The sequence below is a fragment of the Oculina patagonica genome, chromosome 4 (genome assembly GCF_052425735.1).
Source record: "Oculina patagonica isolate OP01 chromosome 4, crgOcupat, whole genome shotgun sequence".
In the NCBI taxonomy this organism is placed as follows: domain Eukaryota; kingdom Metazoa; phylum Cnidaria; class Anthozoa; order Scleractinia; family Oculinidae; genus Oculina; species Oculina patagonica.
The window spans coordinates 64010631-64038339 of NC_135761.1; the positions used below are offsets into that span (position 1 = coordinate 64010631).

Here is a 27709-nt window from a genome sequence, read left to right on the forward strand (position 1 = left end):
TCGGCGTGTTTTATATTCTATTCTTCCATAGTTAATTTTTTAGGCGGTAAACAATCTCGTTCCCAGAGCCCGCGTTACCCTTATCCAGCAGAATGCATGTTGATTGCTTTCATTTAGGCACACCACCCCCCCCCTCCCCCCCGTTTTATGCACCTACCTTTAAAGGAACACTGCCACGACCTTCACTTCAAAAAAACAATTTTTAATCGCGGGCTCGCTTCGCACGCCCAGCGGCTCGCTTCGTTCGCCGACTCGCGCCTTCGGCGCTCGAAGAGTTCAATATTCACGTTGTCCCCAAATAGAGAGCCTGCTCGCAGGCTAAAAAAACAAGAGCATAAAAGACACATGGAATCCTACGAATAGCGGTCCAGTTTTGTTAAAAATTAGTATGCCAGTGTACTGAAGCTATAAACAAGTCATAATTGGGATGCTATCAGAAACTTTAGATCTCAACTTGAAAATGTCAGCCTTATTTTTTTTTTAAGTTCTGCCCTTGTGGCCTGGAAAAACTGCTCAAAAATAATAGCTCCCTTCTTCTTTCAACAACAATTTACTTTATATTTTCATCTTAATGTACCAGGTGCATTCCATGTAAGAGCAAGACCACGAGATTATAGTCCCTAGGCGTTCACGGCTCGGTCAAACCTGGACCCTATTGTGAGACATAACGTCAGCGCCCGTCCCAGACTTCCCCCGGACAATAAAACAAGGGAGAACGCCCAACAACAATAATAATAATAATAACAACTTTATTTAAACACGGTAAAAAAGTTTAAAGCTAAAAGCTTGTGGGGCCGTGTACAAATTAAAAATTTAAAAAGACATCCTAAAAATATTGAGAAGATAGAAAAAAATTCACTATTATAATAACAATTTAAAAATTCAATAAAATTTAAAAACATCATCGTTCAGTCTGACAGTCTGCGCGGATAACGCCTCGAAGCTAATATTTTTAAGAATGTTCTTGCCTTTTACTATGTTAAAAAACGAATTAAAATTACTAGTTTTACCGTGTAGTCGTTGTGACAGGGCGTTCCAAATAACGGATCCCCTGTAAGCGATTGAGTTTTTCATAAAGTTGGTGAAAAAGCGCGGTACCACTACCTTGTAACCGTTCCTTAGTCCATGCTTGTTTTCCGCTTTTACAATTATATGGCGCATATCTGGTGGTGTTAAATCGTTGTAGACCTTGTATACTAATTTCGCTAAACCGAGCTTGTACTTATAAAAGATAGAGTCCCATTTCGCCTTTTCTAAAACTTCCTCAGAGGGCATATTACGCAAGAAATTAAAAATAATTGCCAACGAGACAGCCGAGCCAAGAGGCGAGGCTGTCGAGGCGGCAGAATCATAGAGCCGTGTGCGTATGAGTGTATAGGCAGAGAAAATCTTAAGTTCTGCGTAAGGGACTTTTTTTTACCATATTTGGGTGTAAGTAAACCCCATATTTGGGTTGTATTGTTCTTCCCAACTGGTTCCCAGTCTCTCACTCCTTGCTAGAGAGCAAATGACCAAAATGGCGTCCACGCGGCTCGCTGTTAAAATTTTCAATGTTTTTTTTTTTTTTTTTTTTAGATAAAGCAGTTTATTGATTAACACTGACTTACAATACATTACAATACATAGCTTACTTACAATTACAATACACTACAATACATAGCTTACTTACAGAGAATAATTTACGTTACACAAAGGGCATGCAGAAACTAAATAAAAAAGAATATATTACAGAGAACAGGAAACCTGGGTGCCTACTTTTGTTGTTGTTATTATATCTATTATTTCTATATATGTTTATTTCTATATATACTTATTTCTATAGTTGTTGTTACGGATTACAACTGTATCTGTTTCTTAGATTTATGCATCTCTATCTGAATTTTACTTTCAAGAACGGCCATGAAAGCTTCCCAGTAGTACTCTTCTTCTTTTCTGGAGGCAGTGTAAATGTAATGTTTTGCGATAATCAAGCAGAGGTTTAAACCAAGTCGACGAGAGAAGTCATTGGCAACACCGTAAATGATCATGTTTTCATCAAGAGTTATTGGCTCGGAGTTTTTGAAATTCCACCAATTAGTAAAATGAGACCAAAAGCTCTTAACTTTTGAACAGGAAGCGAAAAGATGAGCTAGTGTTTGTGTTTCAGAGCATAGGTGACATTTATCGGTTTCTTTAAGTGCGTCTCTAAAAAGTGTTGAGTTTGTTGGCAGAATGTGATGTATAATTTTAAATTGAAAGATGGCAAGTCTGGTGTCCTTAGTAACTTTGAAAGGAAGGCTATATATGAGTTGTATTGTTTTTTCATTCAAATTTGCTTTTACCATCCTTTTTTCGGCAGTAGGTGTTACAAACTTTTTTTTGACAAAGAATCGTGTAGCCGATTTGCAAGAGAGCTTATTCAAAGGTATTCTATTGTTATCTTTACCATCCAAAGGCGCCTGGATATTTCCTTTTAGGATATTAACCCATTCTCTAGGGATTGAGTGGCATAATCCATGATACGTAAGAAAGTTAGCTTTGATTTTAAATCTAGAGCAGAACTCAGGAAAAGATAGAAAAGCATTGTTTTGGAAAATGTCTTTGATTTTAATGACTCCGGCTTCATGCCATTTTTTGTAATAAACAGAAACACCACCAACTTTAATGAAGCGATTGTTCCAAATAATTTCATTCAAAACTTGTTCTTTGGTGTTAGGAGAAAAATAATTTATTTTTTCCCAAGCGTAGAGAGCTTCCGAGTAAAAAGCAAGTGGTATTTCAATTTTAAGTGCTTTTAAGTCAAAATTACATTGAAGTAGAAACAAGCCTCCGACATCCCTTAGGTAGCTTAATGGTATGTAGCTCCAACTTGAAGTCTCATTACTGTCATTGAGTCTTTTTATCCAGGAAACTTTAAGTGCATCGTTGATTATTTCAAAATCAGGCATATCTAGTCCACCTTTTTCTCTCGGGCCGATCATAGTCTTTTGTTTTATTTTAACTTTCTTGTTCCACACAAATTGGGTAATTGCTTGATTTACCATGTTGACAAATTTCGAAGGAAAGGTGAGCACTGATGTATTATATACAAGTTTAGAGATTGCGAGAGATTTTAGAATCGTTATACGGCCATATAAAGTGAGGTTTCTAGGAATTCTAGAAATTTTCAATGTGGTCATAAATACACCTTTAGGGAATTATAAATCGAAAGAGAATACCCTATAGAATATTCGACCGCCGAAAAAATGAACATCAAGGTCTTCAAAGCGATGAAATAATCTTTCGACTTTGGAGTCCTTTGATTTACGATCGAAGAGAGACATGAAAATCATAGCGGACTGTTGACTTCAAATAAAGTTTTCTTGACTTATGAGAATGCTGAAGTCGGGTAAATGCTTCCTTTTAGTGTTGATTGTGTTTATAGTAATTGTTTGACCGATGATTTATTCCAAATAAAATACCGTTTATATTTTATTTGGCACGCATTTTCGTTCCGCGTAGGAATAACATCAATACAAAGCGACGCTCACTAAAATTACTGCATGTCATACACACAAGAAAGTCAAAAGTTTTTTGCTTCTAACGGCAAATGTAATGTTAACTTGAATAAAAATTTTGTCTCCAAATAATCCTTGACCGTTCAAGTTTTGTTTTCTGTTCAAATTTTTCAAGTTTTGCGTATTAAACTGAACATGACACTTCGCATGCGAGACTGAAATCTGACCCGTGCATTACTGTTTCTGATTACTGAAAACTATTTTTAAAAAAGCATCTTAGCAGTTTTGATTTTGGGATTTGATTTATAAGAAGTTCTTGAAATGCAACTATCCCTTTTGTGGACGGAAACATTTTAACCATCGCGTGTTGTATTTAAAAAAAAGTGATTAAACCTCATTTATTGCCTACATTTTGTGACATTTTAACGTTGAAAAGAATTTAAAGATTTGTCAAGAGTTATCAATCTGTCAAACCCGTAGCCTGCGTGGCAGACATCTGTGTACGTTTTTTAGTGTGTTTAAAAGAGTGCGCGATCGCGAGAATACGCGCGCTGGAAACTACGGCGCCTGCTACGCAGGCTATCAAGCCTGTGTCATTTATGAACACCAGAGAAATAGCACTTTTTTCGCATATTTAATACCTAAAATACAATTTACCATATTTTGATCATTTCAAATATAGTTCTATCAAAAACCATTCAATATCTGTTCTTATGAACAAACATGAGTATTTCGCTCGTTGGCACTTACCGATGGGTACAACTAGTACGTGCGGCTCTAAAATGTAAAGATTCAAGTGACTTAAAGCCGTCTTTGGTACTGTAACCACCCCAGATGGGCAGTGCATAGGTCACGCCGGGCAAAATGATCTTAAAATACAGGTCTAAAAGCATGTTTCTAGGAAGAAATCTACTTCTTTTGATGAGGTTTAGTTTTAGTGCAAACGCCTTCTTAACTTCCAAGATGTGGCGTGACCATGTGAGCTTGTTGTCGATAGTCACTCCGAGAAGTCTGGAATGGGTCACCCAGTCAATATTTTGGTCTCCAAGGCGTAGTGGTTTTAAGAGACCAATGAAGCTTCCTCTTTTTAAAACCATAGCCTCGCACTTCTTCACCCTACACCATAAAAGTAGTTCGTTCCAAGATATGACATGTATTTCATAAGCGCAGAGAATTCTGTTTTTGCCGCAAAGCGACCGGAATAAGGCTAACCAAGAGTGATACTTTGCTATGGGGAAGAAAGAACGTTTTAATGCAACGCTTTAAAAAATAGGAGGTAACGGACGTGTCTTTCGAGTTGTAAATTCAACGTTTTCAATGAATTTGGTTTTGTAGTTGTATCAGCGCTAGCGTTCGCGCTCAATAACTGAACCGGCAGTTGAACTTAAATATGGGTTCTGTTCAGTTGCGTTCGATTTCCGTACTTTGTCAACTGGGTTTTACCCCTATACAGGCCACAGAAGGGAGTGTTTGTGATAAAATTTTTGCAAATGGTGAAGCCACGGGAGAAACTGTTTCCATTGTCCTCGCAGTTTCGCGATATTCCTTTGAAGTTCTAGCCTGCGTAGCAGGCGCCTTTGTAGCTTTGGGCGCCTTTCGCGTTTCCCAAACACGCGCTCAAAAACTACACAGGCGCCTACTATGCTAGGCTCGTTTTCCGCCGCCTTCTCGAGTCCAGTCTTTGTTTCTCGTTTTCCCTAAAAGCGGTTGGAAATCGAGTAGACTGTTCACAGCCCTCTATTTTTTTGTATTTATTCAATCGATAAGCGCGGAAAAGACTGGCGAGAGAACTCGACACCAGCGCAAAATGGGAGATGCAAGAGGGTGGGGAGCGGGAAGTGAAAAAAATATTTTTCTTTTGCTCGCTTTGCTCGCTCGCGCCCCACCCGCGCGCAGGCTCCACCGCCGAAACAAAGCACTCGCGCGCGAAATCTCGCCTGAATGCGTCACCAGTCTCTTTCCGATTCTGTCGGCCTAATCAAAGGACACCTGGTAACAATGGTGATTTGTAAGCGTTTAAAAGCATAGCGTCAAGCCGCAGGCTTGGTCATTAATTGTAGCAGCATTCCACGCGAAGTCATTTGGAAGATCAACCTCCGTCAATTTACCCGTGCAAAGATGAACGCTTTAGTCCTGAGCGCTTTCCTCCTCATTGCCCTCCCATGTGGTAAGTACAATTCGCTTTTAAATCAAGTGAATTCAGTTGTTTTACCCTCTTAACATATTTTTTTGGCCTCTGATAACTGGGAGTGACAAATTTAGCAACATAATTATTAGGGTCACTTGTGTCCGTTTTTAGAAATCCGACCAAGCCGGATTATTTATATTTTGCTTTTAAGCCTAAATAGAGGAGAGGATTAAAGGGAAATGATAAGATAAACAGACAAAATAATCAATATTAGCAGTTGGTCATATAAGGAAGCTTTCTTTTCAAAATATGGGTAACGTTCACTCCATTAAAATGCCTCTCACGTATGTCACAGAAATGGTTGATGTATGTAATCTGTCTAATAAATTTATCTGCTTAAGCACAAAAGAAGAAAACGCAGGGTTTTACGTTCTTTGTCTTGCAATAGCGCTTATAATACAACTTAAATCTACAATTTTGTCTGGAAAGCGCTATATTTGACTAGGTAAATCCTAATAACTATTTACACAGATCTCTGATTCCTGGCCAAATATAGATCGGCCGTCGATTAGCAAATGCAACTAGCAATACATTGTAAAATAATCTTCAGCGAAAATACTGGACCTAGTTAAATGTTTTTTAGATCTTGAAATTGCAATTTGAATTACAATTTTTGCGCAAACCTTTCTAGAATTTTTTTAGTTTAGGGCGTCAAAAGCCGTATGCTAATATGCAGTAGTTGTGACTGCCTTGTCTTTAGAAACCTTTGTTTGATCACTCCATGTCAGTTCTTGATGTGCTTTTCAGTACTTGTCCGCGGTTAACAGCGTTGGTCAAATATTTGTATAACGGTCAATATAATTAATCAGTGATCCTAAAAATGCGAAAATCAGGCGAAAGAACAAAACATCAGGAAAAAATCGAATAAGCTTTCTGAATAATAACGATTTATAAATACATTCTGTGAATTTTTCTGGGATGACCTGGGAGTTAATTAGAATAATCGAGTAATTTCCGTAATCAATCCACTTTCTCTTGATTCTTCGCGATTTGAGTAAAAGAAATATCCAGTTCATTTCGGAACCAAACAATTATCAAAATCCTTTTCAAACTAAGTGTTTACTTGTTTAAGCATTCCTGGAAGACAAAACAATATGAGTGGAACAAAAACTGTATTGTTTGAGGCAAATTCTTTGATTTACTGCCGATGAAAGGCGCGTAATCTTTAATGCAACAGAGAATAGATTGAGCCCGCCAACGCAAAGTGAAAGTTTCTAGAATAGTTTTTTTGTGATCGATGCCTTCATTGTTTGTTGTTGACTAGTAAACAAGTGAATAAAAACTGTGAGAAATTAACGGTCTGTCTTAAAGAATTTTAAAATCAAATCAAAATAAGAAGTAACTCCCTCCAAAAATACACCGAGACGGCAATTTCAATACACTGTTGATTATACTGACTAAACAGTTTCTTTTCGCGGAGCTATCTCCTGGGAAAACGACGCAGAATGGAAGCAAATAATGAGAAGTGAATTGTTGAGTCAAACCAAAATTATGAACAAAGACGTGCTTTCTGGAAGAGAGAACAAGTGAAATTAATTTTAAAAGCAACGTTTTGTAAAGCGAATAAGTGCTTTCTGCGCGCATTGAGATAAACTCCACCCCTAGAATTTCGCCATTTTAAGCATGATTTGTTAAAGAGGCGAAATTAACGTGAATGGGAAGTTTCTGAGATGTTGTTAGAAAAAAAAAATAATAAAAAAGATCCATGTAAGTTATTATTGCAAAACTTTTAAGACTCCGTTCAGGTCAGGAAGTTGCGGTCTATAATCATTTCATAGCGCGAGTAAAATACCGTGAAAACACAATGATAATCATAATAATAGCTTCTTTGTGGCCTTTCTTTTAAACCCAAGAAGTTGATTTTTTCATAGTTAGTAACTATGATTTTTCTTACAATTTTAGCACTAGGAATACAGTGTTACAGCTGCACGATCTCAGGTCCTACTTCGTTATGTACATCGGTGAGCAATAGTTCCTTGACCAACTGTTCGGGAATTTTCGACGCCTGTGTTACTACCGCCCTGACGATCAAAACCAAAATAGGCGGCCTGGAAAAGGAGGCTTACACAATGACATGTGGACAAAAGGTGAGTTACAATAGTGCGGCAAAATGCAAATTAAGCACCGATCAATAGCGAAGCGCACGAGGTCTTAAAATGAATGCAAATGATTATACTCAGAGGCTTAGAAAACATTAGCGCGTTCTGAGAGATGGCGAAATAGAGGATACTCGGCAAAATTTTCGTTTTTAAAAAGTGTTTTAGGAAAATTGTCCGCCATTCTGGTTTGTTTGTCTGAGTCTTTTCTGAATCATGACATCATTTGGGCGCTTCGCTTCGCAGTCAGTCAGTTAGTCAGTCAGTGTGTCAGTCAGTCAGTCAGTCAGTCAGTCAGTCAGTCAGTCAGTCAGTCAGTCAGTCAGTCAGTCAGTCAGTCAGTGTGTCAGTCAGTGTGTCAGTCAGTCAGTCAGTCAGTCAGTCAGTCAGTCAGTCAGTCAGTCAGTCAGTCAGTTTTGCAAACAAGCATTAAATGTACCATGGTATGCAGAAAACGTAGCATGTAGAGCAGAACTAGGTCGATACCCTTTAGCAATAGACATTAAAGCATCTATCTTATGCTATTTTCAAAGATTAGAACATAAGATAACCAATCCCATATTAAATCATGCATTTCTTTACGCCAAAAAACATACTAAATCTGTTAGTTTATTAAATGATGATGAAGCATTAGGAATTCTCTCCGATAATGAAACATCAGCCCCACAACTTTCAACGAATTCTTGCTCTAAAATTAAACATAGATTAAGAAAAAATTATTTCCAAAATTGGTCAAAGGTCCGAAATTGCGCGTCAGTTAGCTCTAGAGAAAAATTCACTCACAAAGAAGTTAAAAAAGATTACCAATTAGAAGACTATATCACTACAGTTAAAAATCCAGCGCATCGAATAAAAATAACTAAACTAAGATTAGGGGTACATTCCCTACGCATACAGACTGGAAAATATGAAAATGCAGGAGCATCCATACCAGTTGAAGAAAGAAAGTGCTTGGTATGTAAGGAAAACCACATAGAGGACGAACAGCATTTTTTAATGTATTGCAAAGGGTATAATGATATTAGAAAAGAGCTTCATTCAATCGTGTCACAAACTGATCCTCGCTTTGAAGATTTAACTGATCATGAAAAAATAAAGTACCTTCTTAAACTAGATAATTATGCTACCTCTAGAATCATAGCTAAATATATCTTCCTAATGTTTCAAAAAAGGAAAGAAGTTTTAAATTGAGAGTTATATCAATAAATAGTTGTATAAGTAATAGTCCAATAATTACCGTAAACGTTTGCATTGTAATTTCATTGTTTGTTATTAAGTAATTTGTTAGCATAGTTGCTATAACACCTTTATTGTAACTAGACCAATACCTCCCTTTGGAGTGTAAGGCACAATAAAGATTTACTGTTACTGTTACTGTAGTCAGTCAGTCAGTCAATCAATCAGGTAGACATGTTTGATCCACCCGTCTGTCCGTTCGTCCACCCATTACTCCCATTTATTCCCCACTCTTCCTCCCTCCTTCTTTTCTCTCTTTAATCCATTCAGTTAATCAATCAACAGGGACGGACCATTATTTTTTTGGAGGGGGGGGGGGGGGGATGTAAAATATTGAAAAAAATTATTTGCAGGGCCTGCAAAGACAAAATAAATTGTTTGCAAACACGATATGCATAACAAAAAAAAGTAAGAATTTCGAAAAAAAATGTTTGCAGAGGTGCATAAACTAAAAAACAAAGTTTGCAGAGGAAAATTTTTCATCCCCCCTTCCCCTCCAAGAAAATAATGGTCCGTCCCTAACTATGAGTTGATTCAGCTCACATGTGGAAAGTGACAAATAATTTCCCTTCGTAACATTTCTCCTGTCTCTCTATAGAACCTCTGCTCCAAACTTGAAACGGAAAACTGTGGCCCGGATGGTGTAAAAAAGTACATCGACAAAGTTCCTGGAGTTGATGTGACCAAATGCGGAGTGGCCTGCTGCCAGACCCCAATGTGCAACAAAAAAGGTCTCGTCAATCCCAAACCTCTCCCCAAGCCCACTCCAAAGTCGCTGGCGACTGGCACAAGCGCTTCTCTTTTGGTCAGCGGAATCTCGCTTGTTTTGGGATTTGTCATGTCAGCTTGAACAGAGTCCTGTTTTAACTCAAGTTCAGTTTTTTATTCGATCAATGTAACTAACGCTTAAAATTTTCATTCTGTGTCAGTTTTAACTCAGAGTGCTGTTTTAACTCAAATTTCAGTTTTTTATTCGATCAATGTAACTAAGGCTTTGACTTTTATTATTTGTTTTTATAAGTGTAAGTGAAAAAATTTTACAAGCTGTCATTGTGTCATGTTATTGTTTGCTGCTAGTTCAGGCTTGAAATTTAAATTGTTTTCAGGTAACCAATAAGAAGCGAACTGATGTCTTTTCAGTTTCCATTATGACACTTTGTATTCAGTTTATGCTCTTTTTGTAACAGTAAATGCGTTTTTTATTTCAAATTTTACTGAGTCATTACAGTTTCAAGGGGTGGTGAATGGTTATTCAAAAATGCGCGTCTCGTTATATCTTCAGATGTTTGTGCCTTGCCCTGTCCTACTCACCCTCCCTCCCCCCCCCCCCCCACAAACCTAGACAGAACTCAAAATCATCACCGTGTCACGCCTTAACTCATTACCTGAACTTTCGCTTCTACTGGTCAGCAGTAGACAGGAGCGAGAGCTCTGGGAACTAAATTGGTTTGAAAGTTACTTGCTTGCGTAACTTGATCTGAAAGTCCTTATAATATGCCGACTACTGACTTATTGAGAATGCCAAACCACGAAGTCAGTTTTGCACATTTAAAAACGATATGGTAAAATATAGAGAATAAATAGCCCGTTATGTTACATCGTCGCGCAATCTTTCTTCCGGAAAGGAATGATGAGGTTGAAAAGAATAAAATAAAGAAAAAATTGGGAAAGCAGACAAGTATGTTTTACCAGGAAAGAAAGAGGGATTAAGGCTTCATTTATTTACCGTAAATTAAGACGTCCACTAAAATACACACAGAGAATGTTAAACTGGACGTGGACTTCCATAGATTTTGCTGTAGGTACCGGCTAAAGTGAGCGTACAGGAAGAAGTGAAATCACTTATAATTGTTCATAGATTGCTGGACTTCACCTGGAAGCTGTTTAAACAAGTTTTCAGGTATTTTCACGTAAAGTTGAGTCTCACAGTCATACATTGCGCCGCGCCCTATATATCCATACTCAATCTCAAGATAAGTCTTAAGGTCGTTCATTCCATAGACTTCTAGTCCTTCAAAATTGTAAGTTTTAAGTGGAAAAAAGATTGATTTTGGAAAAGCCTTTTTTCGGTAATCATACGAACCAGGCATGTTCCAGTTAACACAGTAGCAGTTTGGATCATCTGGATGTTGACTCAGAGTAAAAACATCCACGTGCGCAAGACCTATATCGAAGGCTTCATCGGTTTGGAATCCAAACTGCTTGAAAAGTTTTCTAGTAGCGAAAAATTTTAAACGCTTCCCACCAACCCCACTGTAGGGGATTTCAATTCCGTCTGCATCAAACCAAGTTTGTTTTCGAACGGAGCATTCATGAGACATTATAACGTCACCTTCTTTTAACGCGCTAAAGGCGTCAATGTTCTGAACAGCGTTTGCGAAATCAGTTTCGAGAATAGCAATGTCAATGTCACCATCATGTTTGATTATTTTTCCTCCTTCACGATAAACTGCCAACGCCGTGCCGCCGTATATGAAGTACTTTACGTTTATCTTGTTGAAGTAGTCCGTCACAAGTTTTAAGAGATGAACTCGCAGAGGTTTAAAACTTTGATTTTCTTTCAGTTTTGTTTGGAAGTTATCGGCGCGACAGCTACCCCACATGTCAAAACTGAGACACCTGGGCGATTCCTCTGCTTGAAAAAGATTATCAAGGTCCAGGCCATCCAATGCATCAGTGCCAGAATCGGCCGAGGTGATCTGATCCGAGTTGGACATGTTCATTCTGAAATAAAAGAGAGGGGAATTAATTAGTATGCAACAAAAGAGAGCAGAGAGCATGAAGTTAATTGGCCCACAGTGGAGGCTTATCCCGGTTTCTGTAGATGAGACGCTATCAAGTAGCCGTAACAGTATAAATGTATACTCCTGGTTATAGATTGTTTTAACGTGAGTCAAAATAAAAAAAACAAACAAATAAATAAATAAATAAATAAATAATAAAGACATAATGAAAGAAACAAAGTACATGTAGTGCAGTGGCCTAATGGTTAAAATGACGTGCTGGACCACGGATCCAGCAGTCCAAATTTGGGCCCTAGCCGGGGTCACTGGATTGTGTTCTTGGAAAACACACTTAAAACCCAGGTAGGAAACATGAACACTGACTTAAAAAATGGGTACCAGCTGGAGTAGCCCTGCAACAATGGAGAGGCACTCCATCCAGGGGAAACAAAGTGTAAACAAAGTATTTAGTTCAGTTCAGTTCCATGGCCTGATGGTTATCTAGCCCTGATTACAATCTTATCTTAAAAAGAAGTAAACAAATAGCATCACAGTCATGCATTGAGTGCTCAGTGCACAGCACTAATACTGCCACTATACCTCTGCATGCATTACATGACTAACTGAGCAGCAGTGTTTTATCAAGTTTACATTGTAAAACAAACACGAGGCACAGCCAAGTGTTTAAGGCTTGATAAAACATGACCTTCAGATTTTATTGACTGGCTTCAAAATCTTCTGATGTAGATCAACTTATTTTTTCACTAATATTTAGAATGTTAGTGAATTTATAAATGGCATAGTAAGGATCTGATGGAATTCAAATAAATACAGTAGTTATAAATTCACAGGCCAAGGATGCAAAGTTTATAACACATTTTGTTCATAGCCTGCGTACTAGGCATCGAAAGGAGAGGGAAGAAGGGGATTGGAAAAAAAGAGAGAGAGGCGAAAAAATGGAGGGGGAGTGCCCGTCTCCCTCCCCTTTTTACGCCTGGCAAGCAGGCTATTTTCTTCGTAGATTTTCTCAATTGTCTCAACAAAGATTGTATTATATTTCAGCGTGACATCCGATAAATGACATATGATATGAGTGAGCTAGCTTTTAAGCTGCGAGAAGCAGAGAAAGGTGAAACGGTCTCTTGCTTACAGCGGCCCTGTATGTTATATGAGTTAGAAATTTCTGTCTACTAAACCTAATAGATCCCATCATATAAAATAAGTCTCTTTCGTTTATACATAGTAGTGTAACATTCTAACTGCACAGGAGTACAGTGGTATCTGCCTTTTTGTTCTACTTGGTGATTTCTTGTTAAGCAGGGCTGCAAATAATTTTTTTCACTTGAAAGGACAAATGTCCTACTAAGACACAATCTTGGTTGGACAAAACAAAATATTTCTTGACAGACAGATTTCTATTCATCATTGCTGTAAAATGATTTTTAATCAAAAAATTGTCCAGACATTATGTCTGACCACACTTCGAATTTCATCGGACATGGGCGAATTTTGGTCGGACAATGTCTGATGACCTACTGCTTTTTGCATTTGATTTGTTTGATTGTGTGAAACAGACAGCAGATCCTGCCAGTGGTGTGATAGCATAAAGGGATAGTCATCGCTTAAAAAATGGTATGCTAATTTCATATTAGGAAAAGGCTGAGTACCACTACATATAAATTCTCTTAGCAACAATGTAAATTATTCTTTAGAAAGTAAGAAAACAACCTAAAGTTGTGCTAATTACCATTCAAGTAAGAACCTGCTTATGCTAACTTAGGAAAATGTAGGTTCTTACTTGCAGGCTTTTACTGAACATGTATGTTGAAAAAAAAAACCAACATGATTAGTACAAAGAAAAAATCAAGAGCTTGCTCCTTGGATCATTTGGTCATTGCATTAATTGTCTTTGCTTCTCTTCACCAAACTTACATTGCAATGGGGAGTGCCATCCAAGCAAGGGGGGAGGGGACCCCTGGTCACTTGATTTCACTTGATACTGCAGAAACTTCAAAACTTTGGATGAATAAAGGTGCACTTTTTGAAGCCCTAACCCTACATTGTACTTCAGACCAAGCCAAGCTACCCAGGAACTCTTTTGGTATTTTTAAAGATTTGAGAGGGCTTCAAGTTCCTGATATTGATTTAATTATACTTCTCAAGAGATGAATTATAACAGTTATGATAAAACAAATATTAGGTAAAATTCTTACAAGAAACTTATTGTTGATCAGAGTGCACAAGCCATATCCTACATGTACTGGTATATCAGACCAAAATGGTAAAAATATATACATGTACGTAGCCATATTTTCAGACCATAAACTGCTAAAAAACCATGCCCTTGGGGCCACACTATCAATATATATACATGTACACATAGTTTATATAAGGGAGTACGTCTTCCCCCTCCAGGGCAATTCAGCTACAGAACCTCTCAAAAGTTAGTTGTTTAATAGTCTTGACTTGAAACTTAATCCTCACATCTTGAAGTTTGAGTGACTTGAATAATTTTCGAGATGCAAGGATCTTAAACAGACTAATTCATTATCTTAGTTTTATTCTTGATAGCTGGGAACATATCGGCATGTAGGCAAATAGGCAGGATCATTTATGGCTCTTAGATTATTGCAGGGTGCCCAAAGGCTGTTATGCAAGAAATCTTGGGTGCCCAGCTCTTAGAAGCTTAAAAGATACAGGTAGCAAAGTTATACAAGTCACATAAAGGCAAAAGTAGGTTGCTAGAGCACAGTCATCTGAGACAAGATGCCTGTAATAATAACAACAAGAAAACCTCTTCAATCATGGAATCATTTGCAACCACCTCAGTCTTGTGGTGGTGAGCACAATTTGATAAATGATTGCACATAAATTTCTGCATGAGAAGCAAGGGAGTGTTTAAATGATAAAACTCTACCTGGTGCAAGTTCCATACCAGTATGACTTTGAGATTTTACCATAACCTGGTGTACCAGGATGAACTTGTGCCAGAATGACTTTTTGCATTGGTATCATGCCAGGCTGCATAATATTTTTATGGAGGTTACACTGAAGATCTTTGGCATGAATTTAGGGCCTCTGGGTAAACTTCTAAAGAAACCCTTGGCACATGTTCGGCATGGGATGTCTGGGTATCACGTAAACCAATACAGAGCCACATGTGTGGATTGGGATAAACTGACTGGTATGAAAGTAAATTGTGGTATCACTTAAAAACATCCCCTAATCAATCAACTGAATGAATAAAATTTTGATCCCATATAAAGCTTATAAAACTCTAGTCACGACTGTTTGAGATGAATCAATGGTCTTGACTTTTACGACATCAATAGAATCAAAAGAAAGAACGTTGTATAACAGACCATTAGAAGTCGGCAAAATCATAGAAAACACATAATGTTTTTTTCTAGTTCTATCGATCGACCACGTGGGGTCCCAAGCCGGGATTTTGGTCACAAAATGTTGTGCGGTATTGTTTTCATTTTCTTGCTCGTATCAAACAAGTAGTAGCGAACTCAGATAATGTCTTACCTGTGAAAATGCGGGTATGAGAGCAGAGTACTCCGACATAGATCCAAGAAAAACACTCAATTCTGGCGGCTGTGGGTCGGCGGCTGAAAATTCTGATGCTATTTTTGACCAGCGGTCGCGTTTAAAAGGCACGGTAGATACGTTATGTATGGGGAACTATTATGTCCCTAATATACACACTGAAAGCCGTTTCGTCTGACAAGCTTACAGGCTGCCATCCTCTCTTGAGGCTGCCCAACACTCTTTTGAAACTGTACGCGAAACGTGACTCTCGCCTGGTGGCATATAGAGATGTGTTACAACGGTTCGTATTTAAAAAGATTTGTGTGAGAAAAACGCTTTCTAATTTATTGCTAAACATAACGACATTTTGACAATAGAATTTTAACAATAAATTCAAAAGCGTTTTTTCCCATACAAACCTTCATAAATACAAACCGTTGTAACATAACATCTCTATATAAATATGCCACCAGGCAAAAATATCACGTTTCGCGTACAGTTTCAAAAGAGTTCTGTATTATGTTAATTATTTCAACTCCTCTAATCGTGAGCTTGGGCTGCCTGTGACAAGCGCAGACCAAACATGACATACCGTAGATCGAAGCCCTGGGCATACAACTCGTAAGGGGTTTTGGGTGGGCTATAAGCGGAGGGGCAATCCGGGAGGGAGGAAAAAACGTTCGAACGAGCCGGAGGTGATCGAAATACTGTATGTTAAAAACGCATAAAAGCACATTTAGCCCTGCAGTACTGCAATCTGGTAGAGGGGGGGGGGCTAATCCGGGGGGGGCATAATCGGATGTATTTTTGTTTCAGGTAGAGGGAGGGAGGGCTTAAGCGGGGGGGCATAACCGGAATTTTACGGTACCTTATTATAGGAAATTAACGCTTGTGTTAATTAAGATATTTGAAATTAATTAACGCAACTTAAATTATAGCCTGCGAAAACAGCCGCCTCTCACGCTCCGATCCACTTGCTGCGTTCGGGGTTCGTCTCTCTCCCCGAACGCAGCAAGCGGATCGGAGCGTGAGAGGCGGCTGTTTTCGCAGGCTACTTAAATTAACGCGAATTGAAGGAAAAATTACTTCCCAATATAGGAAATTAACTCGAAAGAGGGTGTAACATTTAAAAAAGGAAGGAAATTAACGCGAAGAACACATAGAAAAAACACTTGTTAAGACAACAGCAGAGTTAACTCTGGACAACAGGAACAAGTTTATTTCAACACAAGGCGTATAATCCTAAATGTAGGGGTTAAGCGAAGGAATCTGACCGCCTCGAGCGTTTTTCGTAGTTTTAGTTAACCGGAAGACCTTCACCCTGATGAAATAATGCCTTTTCCTAGAAGACAAGAACGGCTGGACTATATCGAGAAATTGGCGCCAAAATGATGGAAATTAAGGTCATGGAAATTAATGTTCCACTTAATTAATGACGCGGAAATTAACGTTAACAAAAATTAACGCGACTAAAATTAACGCGAATGTTTGAAATTCGCGTTAATTTCATGAAGCGTTAATTTCCTATAATAAGGTATTTACATTTTGTAAAATACCGCCTCTGGTGATTTGTGAAAACAAAACAAGCTAAACCGTATTTACTCGAATAAGCGCCGCCCCCGTCCGCCCCTGCGTTTAACCCGGTGGGTTATTGGTCAAGGCCGGCTGCTGAAGAGTCAGACTTTTTTTTATTTTTTGTTTATTTAATGCAGGAGAAAAAGGTTATAAATCTGATAACAAATTATATGCTCACGGTACAAAATCCATACAATAACTGGAAAAATATAACACAAGAAGAAATGAACAGCACTCTAATAGGAAAAAAAGAGCTAAAGATTTAACTAAAAGATCAATAATAAGTTGCTTGTGCAGTGCGTTACGGACACTTGCTCTCACCTAATGCTCTCGCCTAACCAACACCGGGTGCTACACTGTAACACTGGCAATATGGAAAAGAATTCAGTTTTACGGGTAAGCTTCATCTTAGTAGATTGCCATTCCTGTTGACATATATTGGTGATCTTGGCGGGGGAGCAGGGGTGGCGCAGTGGTGAGAGCGCTCGCTTCCCACCAATGTGGCCCGGGTTCGATTCCCGGACCCGGCGTCATATGTGGGTTGAGTTTGTTGTTGTTTCTCGTCCTTGCTCCGAGGGTTTTTCTCCGGGTTCTCCGGTTTTCCTCCCTCCACAAAAACCAACACTTCTAAATTCCAATTCGATCAGGGATCAGGGCCACGACTACTGGGACACCAGTAATTGTGTTACCCTTCAAAAGTCGGTTTTTTTTTTTTTTTTTTGTTTTTTTTTTTTATGTATTATATATGTTGATATGTATTATAAACACCCATTAAGATGTATAAATAGTTGCTTAAAGCCAGGAAACTAAACATTTTTAGCTTGACTCTTTGTCAGGCCTACGGCGCACACAGGGAAGGCCTTTCAAGTTTTACTGTTCCGTTAATCCCAGATCGAATTCGAAAGGTTGACCAGCCAAAAACGTTCCCTTTTCCTTTTAGACACGATTTCGACATCTGTGAAACCTCCATGGCTGACACAAGATCGCTCCAAATGTTGAAATTTCCCAGCTCGCCAATGAAAGGCCGCGGCTCAAAGGTCTTGTCTGTGACTTGTTCCTGTCCAAGAACCAGACTTCCACCTGAGACAATGACGTAACCATCTTTTAGACCGCTGCCATTGTTGACAGCCACGCCATCCTTGAAGAACGCCCACGATCCGGCAGCGGTGTCCCATGTTGTACAGGTGTGGTGCCATTTTCCGTCATTAATTGTCGCATGAATCGTTCTGTTAAGAGAATATGCATACCAGCGATAAGTAACGGTAAAGTTGCATTTGGAATAATCTGGCCCACACTATGCGGAAATTATCCAGCAAAGCAGCTAGATATATAAGTCTGCCTCCCTGAGTTGGATGTTAGCCAAGGTCAGCTTACGTTCCACTCCAAATTTTATCACGTTGTCCTTACAGTTTGAACGACGGAGAGAGGCACTGTGAGAGTAAAGCGTTTCAGACACTTTACGCAACCAAGTGACCCCGGACAGCGTTTGAGCTCGGATCGCTCGGTCCAGAGCCTAACTTTTTAAAAAAAGAGTCTTAACGTCTCGCGGAAATCATTTCTCCGTTCCTTTTTGGGTGAAATATTTACTACATCTTTTTCAGGGTTTCTAGTTCCCGGGAGCACATCTCCACTAATGTCCTGGGATACACTTCCCTCATCCCAAGAAAAAAATATTATTATTTTTTTTTTCAGTCTTTGTGTCAGCTCTAAGAAGGGGGTATAAAGTGCTCATGACGTGTTTATCGAAACAAGTCTTTCCTTACTTGGATTCTCCTCCCACTGTAAACACCACTTGGTCCGTGTTCACGACATTAATCATCATTTCTTTTGTTCCTTTTGTTCCTAAGTAGCTGAAGATTGCCATGTTATGGCGAGGAGAAGCCCTGATCCAGAAGCAAACACTGAGCTTGGATAGAGTGGGAATCCCGCGTCCCAGCCTGACAAAGTTACCAGTGGCTCCTACTGGAGGGAACGTTAAACTCGAACCTAAAATATAAATCAAAAGTTGAAGATGAATTGTTCAACAATGACACGAGTATGGGACAAAAATAACTGACTCCCCGACGGGAATCAAAACCCATGGCATCCCAGATACCATTTGGGCGCTCTAACCAACTGAGCTGCCTAAGACTCGTGGTGATAGGTTGATATAAGTTCTAAGAAATGATGTTTGAAACTTGCAGGCTACTGGCAAGAGTACAGCTCGCCGCACAAAGTGTTTTCATGTAAGTCAAACGTTTTTATTGCTAATTTTCCTTTTAAGCCGGCTGTGAAGTTCGTACAGCTATTTCACAGGCCAGCAACACAACACCTAAATAACACTAAAAACATTTATAATTGTCGCAAGAAAAAAAATCTGAAGTTTTTTCGCGGCCATTTATAGGCTACATGTAGTCGCATGTGCGAGCAAGGTAAAGGTGGGTCAGTGCTCACCTGCAATAAAATACAAAAAAGGCAACGTTCATAGAATGGCTTGAAACTGTCTTGAAGGGAGTGGCTGGTGCTTTCATCGCTCTATTGATCTCTAGGTCTAATACAATTACTTATGTTCTTAAAAGCTACTCCAAGGCTTCGCGTTTTCGGCAAACCAGTTTAAAATCACTTCATCGTATCCGGATACAGCCGATATTGGTCGACTAAAGTTTCTTTAAAAATGATCATTCAGAAAGCACATCACCCGCATTAAACTTACCTCCTTTTCCAACCTGACTACTTGTTGACGACTCGCATATTTGAGTGCTCTGAAAAATATCGGAATTAGAAAAACGTCAGTTTATATCTAAAATATTCGTTCACGACAATATCTCTAAGCTATAATTCTACTTATGCTTACTCAAGTGATTGTATTTTTATGCTTACATGTAGTTATTTCATGATCATACCATTCTACTGATACTACTAACTGTACGGAGTGTGATACCGGATGGACCTCACATGTCCGAACGTGTTCCGGTATCCCGGTTCCCTTTTGCTGATCCCGGGTCTAGAATTTTTGTTCCGGTGCGAAAACACGCACCAGCTATGAACGACCACTCGTTTCTGTATGCAATCAGTTTCCTGGTAGACTGGAACGGGTAGCGCATGTGTAGTTTTTACCGCCATCCAATCCAGGATGAAGAAAAAACGTACCTTTCTATAGAAAATTAACGCTTCATGAAATAAACGCGAATTTTAAAAATTCGCGTCAATTTAAGTCGCGTTAATTTTTGTTAACGTTAATTTCCACGCTGTTAGTTAAGCGAAGCGTTAATTTCCGCGACCTTAATTTCCATTATTTTGGCCCCAATTTCTCGATACAGTACAGACGTTCTAATCTCTTAGGAAAAGGCATTATTTCATCAGAGTGGAAATCAACCGGTATTACTGAAAGTGTGAAGAACGCTCGAAGAGGTTAGATTCCCCCTACGTTTGGGTAAAATACCACAAACTTTGGTTCCGTCTCGCCAAGTGTTGAAATAAACTTGTGTGCGTCGCGTTAATTCCTTCACTTTGAAATGTAACCCTCTTTTTCGTGTTAATTTCCTTCATTGGGAAGAAATTTTTCCTTTGATTCGCGTTTAATTAAGTGATGTTAATTTCAAATACCTCAATGAACAGAAGCGTTTACTTCCTATACTATATAAGGTAAACATGTAAACACAGTATGAAATTACGAAGTTATACTGGTATGGAACTCGCACTGGTACGAGTTTTCACATGTAAACACCCTTTCACTAGCGATCTCCAACAGCGAATGAACTAATTACCACTTTGGTCTCCAAGCAATCGCTTCCTAAAACAGTGGCGGGGATCAGGATCCTCCCCATCGGACCTGTATTTTTTTTCCGACTTGTTTGACACTGAAATTCTTGCATCGACAGAATCGTCATCGTATATCACTATTTAACTGGTTGATTTTTTTAATGAACCCGGCGCGCGTTGCATTTTGTCACTAAAATAAGTTTCAGGCATTACCAGAAATGTAATAGTTTTCTCATTCTTTGCTACCAAGCCCATGCATATGAGAAGGATGTTCAAAGGGTGCGTCCTTTAGGAGGCGCCAAGTAAACTTGACGTTGAATAAGGGTTATAATTTCTCTTGCGTGCAATTTGTAATTTGCCACAAAAAAATTAAAAACAGTGTTTTCTGAATCAAAGTTTGGACCCTCCCATCAAAAATTCCTGGATCCCCCCCCTGGAAAATAACTAAAATAAGAGGTTTCATTGATCTTACCACAGGGTAACCACAGTTGTTGGGAATTGAATAAATTAATAAAAGGATATTACAAATGTCGCTCCGTTCGTTTGCCGTGCTGTTTTTCTTTATTCGCAGTTGATAGACACGACAGCACTGTTGTCGTATGCTGAGCTGTCTTGTGCGCGAGCGGATTTCAGATATGCTAATTTTCTCAAAGATTGCCAGACTAATTAATAACCGGTATGCAATGCATACTAAGGCGAGGACGTTCCAGTAAAGCAAGACAGTATGTTAAAAATTCCAGACAAAGAACTGAAAAGAGACCTTTCGGGCTTCGTTTTTGTTGTTGTCCTATTTCAGACTGTGACATCACTCTTGAGAATCACTCCTTTCAAATTCAGAAAAATTCTCTTGGTATTCAGATAGTTAAAACCTGAAGTTATCTGGGGAGCATCATGTGATTTTGGAATGGGCAATTTACACTAACAAAGCCAAAAATGTCTATTGAGTGAAAATGCGAGTCCAAAAGATGTGTGATTTACAACAAGGAGCCCAAATGTGTGACCACTTTTAATTAATTCAAATTCTTTCGTGCAAGGAAAATTGTTAATACATTAAAAGTGGTCGCCCTTTTGGGCTCCTCACTGTAAGTCGAAAGTTGAGACACTGAGACATTTGCTATAAAAGGGGGGGAAATGGGTCTGTCAGGTAAACAAAATTTTAAAATACAGTACTTTGTTTCCGGTGGTGTTTATAGTTGTGCATTCCAAGGAAAGGATAGTTTCTAACCAATGTTACTGTAATTAATAAAAGGCAAATTGTAAGCTGCTTTGATCACAAAATTGGCACGATTTAATTCGTACAATTCTAATAAGATGTCTTTTATCACGACTTTTCACAATGGAAGGCAACATATTTTGTAACTTTGCTAGACAGTGAGGAAACTTCCACAACTTTGGCAGGAATAAAATGTCTTGAAATAATGTATCTAGATTGCCTCTTGTTTAAATGTGGCTTAAAGATGTCTGCACTGTCTGTACAATCTCAGTGTAATGTAAATTTTGTGCAGTAAGTCCAAAAAAGTAATATCATTTAAAGGTAAAACATGCAGTGCAAGGAAGTACAAGTTTCCAGGAAGTAAAGTTGATATAGCATCTTGATTTACTCTTGTTAAATTTAAATGGGGCTGAAAGTTGTTTGCACTTTCTGTACAATTTGTAATGCAAGTAAGTCCAATAAGTCCAACATCTTAATACAGTACATGTGGAGTCTACAAAGTAGAGTTGATACAGTGGTTTGCCAGTGATGAATTTGAATTGAAGGATCTTTCAGTAGCAAATCCAGAGATGTTTTACACAGTTTATTTTTTTAACTTAGGTTTTATTGCTAAATGGTTTTCGCTGTGTTTTGTTTAAATATATCTGCCATTCATAGTGAGGATTGGGCTTTCTATATATTGCATAGAGGCAGAATAGAGGCCAATAACCAGTTCTAGTCAAAGCAGTTCCAATGCAATAGCCACATTCAAACTGTATTTTGGATGTTTTCTGTTGTTTTTTAATTCTGTTCTGTAAGCATAATAAAAGAAAGAATCAATTGTTAAACATTTAATAATTGTTTTACACATATTTGTTTAGACACTTAGACTGATTAACTACAACAATTTATTGCAACATAAGTAGCTACTTAAATTTTTCTTTTTTTCTGAAACACATCTTTCTACATGTACACCATGCTTCTTAAATCATTTACTAGTTATTATATATGGCCTACAAAAATGTATATACTCTTTTTTGGTTGCTATTAAACCACCCAGCTTTAAGGTCACTTTAGTGTGTCTTGAGAACACCAGTTTGGCCTCTTGATTTATTTAGATTTGTATAAATGTGATCAATTGTAGTTCTGTTATCAGTGGTAAAGCCTGAAATAAGTTTGTTTGTATCCATATTTTACAATCACTTGTTTATATTTACTGCTGCTTTGCACACCATTATTAAATCAATGTTGAAATCGGACCTAGTAGTATACGAAAACGTTCTGTTGACAGAAGAGATCGCGAATGAAGCTCTCTCAATGCTTAGTAATCTTTAAATTCCAGCAAATTAAATATAACAACATCTAGCAGATATTTAGCCTTTTAAAATCGTTATTTCGATTCCATAAATACTTTGTCCATTATGTTATTCAATAAAGTACATGTACAAGCAAACTGATATAAATTTTTGATAGCTCACCTCAGCAGTTGTGGCAATATATTCTTCTGCACTTCTCCTCTTCAGTTAAAGCTCAGGTTACAATGTCGCCAGTAGTTCAGACCACAAATATATATTAACTTTGGCAGGAATAAAATGTCTTGAAATAATGTATCTAGATTGCCTCTTGTTTAAATGTGGCTTAAAGATGTCTGCACTGTCTGTACAATCTCAGTGTAATGTAAATTTTGTGCAGTAAGTCCAAAAAAGTAATATCATTTAAAGGTAAAACATGCAGTGCAAGGAAGTACAAGTTTCCAGGAAGTAAAGTTGATATAGCATCTTGATTTACTCTTGTTAAATTTAAATGGGGCTGAAAGTTGTTTGCACTTTCTGTACAATTTGTAATGCAAGTAAGTCCAATAAGTCCAACATCTTAATACAGTACATGTGGAGTCTACAAAGTAGAGTTGATACAGTGGTTTGCCAGTGATGAATTTGAATTGAAGGATCTTTCAGTAGCAAATCCAGAGATGTTTTACACAGTTTATTTTTTTAACTTAGGTTTTATTGCTAAATGGTTTTCGCTGTGTTTTGTTTAAATATATCTGCCATTCATAGTGAGGATTGGGCTTTCTATATATTGCATAGAGGCAGAATAGAGGCCAATAACCAGTTCTAGTCAAAGCAGTTCCAATGCAATAGCCACATTCAAACTGTATTTTGGATGTTTTCTGTTGTTTTTTAATTCTGTTCTGTAAGCATAATAAAAGAAAGAATCAATTGTTAAACATTTAATAATTGTTTTACACATATTTGTTTAGACACTTAGACTGATTAACTACAACAATTTATTGCAACATAAGTAGCTACTTAAATTTTTCTTTTTTCTGAAACACATCTTTCTACATGTACACCATGCTTCTTAAATCATTTACTAGTTATTATATATGGCCTACAAAAATGTATATACTCTTTTTTGGTTGCTATTAAACCACCCAGCTTTAAGGTCACTTTAGTGTGTCTTGAGAACACCAGTTTGGCCTCTTGATTTATTTAGATTTGTATAAATGTGATCAATTGTAGTTCTGTTATCAGTGGTAAAGCCTGAAATAAGTTTGTTTGTATCCATATTTTACAATCACTTGTTTATATTTACTGCTGCTTTGCACACCATTATTAAAATCAATGTTGAAATCGGACCTAGTAGTATACGAAAACGTTCTGTTGACAGAAGAGATCGCGAATGAAGCTCTCTCAATGCTTAGTAATCTTTAAATTCCAGCAAATTAAATATAACAACATCTAGCAGATATTTAGCCTTTTAAAATCGTTATTTCGATTCCATAAATACTTTGTCCATTATGTTATTCAATAAAGTACATGTACAAGCAAACTGATATAAATTTTTGATAGCTCACCTCAGCAGTTGTGGCAATATATTCTTCTGCACTTCTCCTCTTCAGTTAAAGCTCAGGTTACAATGTCGCCAGTAGTTCAGACCACAAATATATCAATCCTGATGTTTAATTAGCCGTGCTTATATTGCTTTCAATGCTTTATATCCAGTTCAACTTCAGTCTTGAAAGGTAAAGGTATGCCGAAACAGCACTCTCCAGCTGACTCCCAGCTCGTAAACCACAATTTAGTTCGGTGTGTCGATAAGGTTTTTGTGTTCTTTGATATCTCAATATGTTTGTAAGTGAGCGAAAAAAAATATCAGCTACTAATCTTACTTCGAATCAAGGCTTCTGGCTGCGAAAAAGTCTCCAATGCGCGACCGAATAACCCAAGATGGCGGAGGAAAACAAATCTCAAGCCATATTCTTAGTTACCAATCCCCCTCGGTTCGAATCATCACATCGCCCGTTGTAAACCTAGTCCGATTTATCGCTTCATAACATAAGGCTCGAGACTAACGTCCTCGCCTAAAAATGTTGCCCTTATTACCGGGCCAAATGTTTAAAAGTGATGTATTTATGTATGTTTCGATTATCAACACATTTGATTTCACTAAAAAAAATAAAAGAGAAAGACATTTTAAAACTTGACGTTAAAAAAGATAATAATTTAAAATCATATTGGTTTAAAACTAATTTTAGCTGAGAGTTTACCTATATTTATATAAGTTTAAAAAATAACAATAATTTTCGTATTAAAGTTTTGACACTATTACATTAGTCAGGAAAATAGTTAATTAAAGCAGGCCTGAAGACATGTGTAGTGTTCTTATGCTGTTGCTGACTTCCGATTTACCAATAGTCGTTTAAAACTATATTCGTTCAAATTCACTTTTTTGCAGGAAAAATAATCACTATTAATTCGCAATAAGTTACCTTATTACATGAAATTTTCGCCACACGTTAATTTCGCGAATTTGGCGATTCCAAAAAAATCGCGAAATTAAAACGACGCGAACAATAAGTGTCGCGTACAAAACATGACGCAAAAAATTAAGTGACTCACATTATGTCAATAATCAAGAAAAAATGAGTTTAGTACATACCACTGAAGGAAGGAATTATCTGATCTAAATGGATGTTGTCGTCAATTGACTCAAGAACAATAACTCATGCACGTACAAGCATGACCTACTTGTGAACATTGTTAGAACTACTTTGTTGTTGCTATTGCCGAGATATAGTCCCGCTCTTTGTTTTTGTTAATTTTGACGTTATTTTTCCTTTAATCAAGTCGTTTTCTTTAATTCAAGGGCACGTAAAATAATATTGCCAAGGAAATGTAAATTGTGTCTTACTCAAAAACGTGAAATTAAAGTGGTTCAAAATAATAAAAAATTCGCAAAATCGCGAAATTTAAGTGTCGCGAAATATGCGCACCTCAAAATTGCGAAATATACATCTCGCGAAAATTTCGTGTAATAAGGTATATAATAATTTTTTTTTATTAAATAGGAATAATAACTCATCTCACCCTCGGTGAAGCTAATTGCTGAAATAATGCTCCATTTGAGAACATGAGTTGGCTTTTGATGTCACACAAGTCTTCCAACCCACAATCGATCATTTCACATACACCAAGGCCATGCGTTGAACGAATAAAATTGTACGAAATACAATTTGGGTCATCGTGGCAAGTTTGGATGCAGTTTAACCAGTCACAGTCTTGAAGCGAGCGATAAACATGACCCAATAACATGTGACTGGGGACAGTGACTGGATGCAACGCAAATGTCCAACCCACCAGAATGAGAAACGATAAAAAACTTAGCATTTTAGCAGGTCTGAAACTTAATCCATCTGCTACGTTCTTTGATGCGATCAGTTCACTTTGCGTGTTGCTACGTACGTTGAAAGTAAAGTCGATATCGTGTGAAGCTTTAGAAGTGAACATTTTAGTTCTGTTGGTTTTTGCAAAGCTGCCCAAATATGGAATGTCAAGCTCAGCTGTCAGAAGGTTATGTTGCGGGTCATTATAGTGCATTAGCTTGGCATTGTCGCCAAGAAATGCGAAAAAAGGGATTTGAAGAAAGACATCTGTGTCAACTTTCATTTGTTGAGCTGAAAAAAGAAACGCCAGTGATATTTAACGAGAACAAGAACATTGAGAAGCTTGAGAAGCTTAAAATCGGGCGCTTTGCCTTGAAAGGCAGAGTTCAGTACAGCAGAAACCACGAAGCAGTTACTTAAGTAGCACTCAGTCCGACTGTGTTTGTGTAAGTCACAGGGCTTGCATGAGCTGTATTAGTGTGCATAATATAATATCTAGAACGTTGTCGAGATTGCATTATTACTTAATGACATGATGGTTTCAATTTATAAATGTATCTCACACAATACAAATAAACGATTGAAGTAGACGACTAGACAATGTAAAGTTTTAAGACTTAGCAAAGTGCAGTGTATTGGTAATACTGTAAGGTGCGGTTTCACCTGAAGGTCGTGTGCTTTTCGGTATTTTCCAGGCATTGCACTTTGATGGGACAGTACTACAACTGTTTACCGGGGAACTACTATTGTCAAGAAAATGATCACAACTTGTTGATGAATGATTGAACATTTGTTTCATACCATTACTGTAATAGCAATTGATGAAGGCTTTTAGTCCTGAACCAAAGTATAAGGACCGGGAAATACTGAAACCCATTATCAGCCACCTTAAACGGAAATATCTTGTTGGTGTTTCAAGGAATCCAAGGAAACTTCACTCATCCCATGTATCTATGTATTGCGGTATTTTGTAATTTTTTGAGTGATTTTTGGGGATGTTTGGCAGGTGATAGTTTTTTTAAAAGAATTAGTAAAATTTAGACAACTAAGAAATATTGAAAATTTAATGTGAATTTAACATTGGAATTTGAAGTTAGAAATTGGCAGACGGACACCAAACAGTCCCGTGACATCCTGGAGTGTTTTTGCATGGGGGTCAACTGTGTGATGATGTTTCCATTTTTTCTTCAATCCCCACTGATAAAGAACTGTTGTTGGTGTTATGTTGGTGTTATCACATGTCAAGCCTTTAACAAGGTATGAAAGAACACAAGGATTTAAA

General features: G+C 37.7%; 3 protein-coding genes across 3 annotated transcripts; 1 reads left to right on the top strand and 2 right to left on the bottom strand.

Moving 5' to 3' along the window:
* Positions 1–5483: 5483 nt before the first annotated feature.
* Positions 5484–10205, top strand: LOC144648978 (uncharacterized). The gene is made up of 3 exons (XM_078508426.1): positions 5484–5643; positions 7567–7751; positions 9595–10205. Exons 1-3 carry the CDS (start codon positions 5595–5597, stop codon positions 9844–9846), a joined length of 486 nt encoding a protein of 161 aa, XP_078364552.1. The 5' UTR covers positions 5484–5594; the 3' UTR covers positions 9847–10205.
* A 493-nt stretch (positions 10206–10698) lies between these two features.
* Positions 10699–15352, bottom strand: LOC144648979 (uncharacterized). The gene is made up of 2 exons (XM_078508427.1): positions 15251–15352; positions 10699–11720 (listed from the first exon to the last, which is right to left on the bottom strand). The coding sequence occupies exon 2, from the start codon at positions 11717–11719 to the stop codon at positions 10835–10837; it is 885 nt and encodes a 294-aa protein (XP_078364553.1). The 5' UTR covers position 11720; positions 15251–15352; the 3' UTR covers positions 10699–10834.
* Positions 15353–17574: 2222 nt separating this feature from the next.
* Positions 17575–26458, bottom strand: LOC144651091 (neuronal pentraxin-2-like). Its single transcript, XM_078510964.1, has 4 exons — positions 26132–26458; positions 19521–19569; positions 18592–18814; positions 17575–18054 (listed from the first exon to the last, which is right to left on the bottom strand). Exons 1-4 carry the CDS (start codon positions 26429–26431, stop codon positions 17667–17669), a joined length of 960 nt encoding a protein of 319 aa, XP_078367090.1. The 5' UTR covers positions 26432–26458; the 3' UTR covers positions 17575–17666.
* Between the last annotated feature and the right edge of the window lie 1251 nt (positions 26459–27709).

Bases quoted from the DNA above. Each gene is read 5' to 3' on its own strand.
- LOC144648978 (XM_078508426.1), top strand. From the start codon at position 5,595: ATGAACGCTTTAGTCCTGAGCGCTTTCCTCCTCATTGCCCTCCCATGT. The intron at 5,644-7,566 runs GTAAGTACAATT...TTACAATTTTAG, and splicing joins CCTCATTGCCCTCCCATGTG to CACTAGGAATACAGTGTTAC. The intron at 7,752-9,594 runs GTGAGTTACAAT...GTCTCTCTATAG, and splicing joins CAATGACATGTGGACAAAAG to AACCTCTGCTCCAAACTTGA.
- LOC144648979 (XM_078508427.1), bottom strand. From the start codon at position 11,719: ATGAACATGTCCAACTCGGATCAGATCACCTCGGCCGATTCTGGCACT.
- LOC144651091 (XM_078510964.1), bottom strand. From the start codon at position 26,431: ATGCTAAGTTTTTTATCGTTTCTCATTCTGGTGGGTTGGACATTTGCG. The intron at 18,815-19,520 runs GTAAGTTTAATG...TTTATATTTTAG, and splicing joins TAGTCAGGTTGGAAAAGGAG to GTTCGAGTTTAACGTTCCCT. The intron at 18,055-18,591 runs GTAAGGAAAGAC...TTCTCTTAACAG, and splicing joins ACAGTGGGAGGAGAATCCAA to AACGATTCATGCGACAATTA.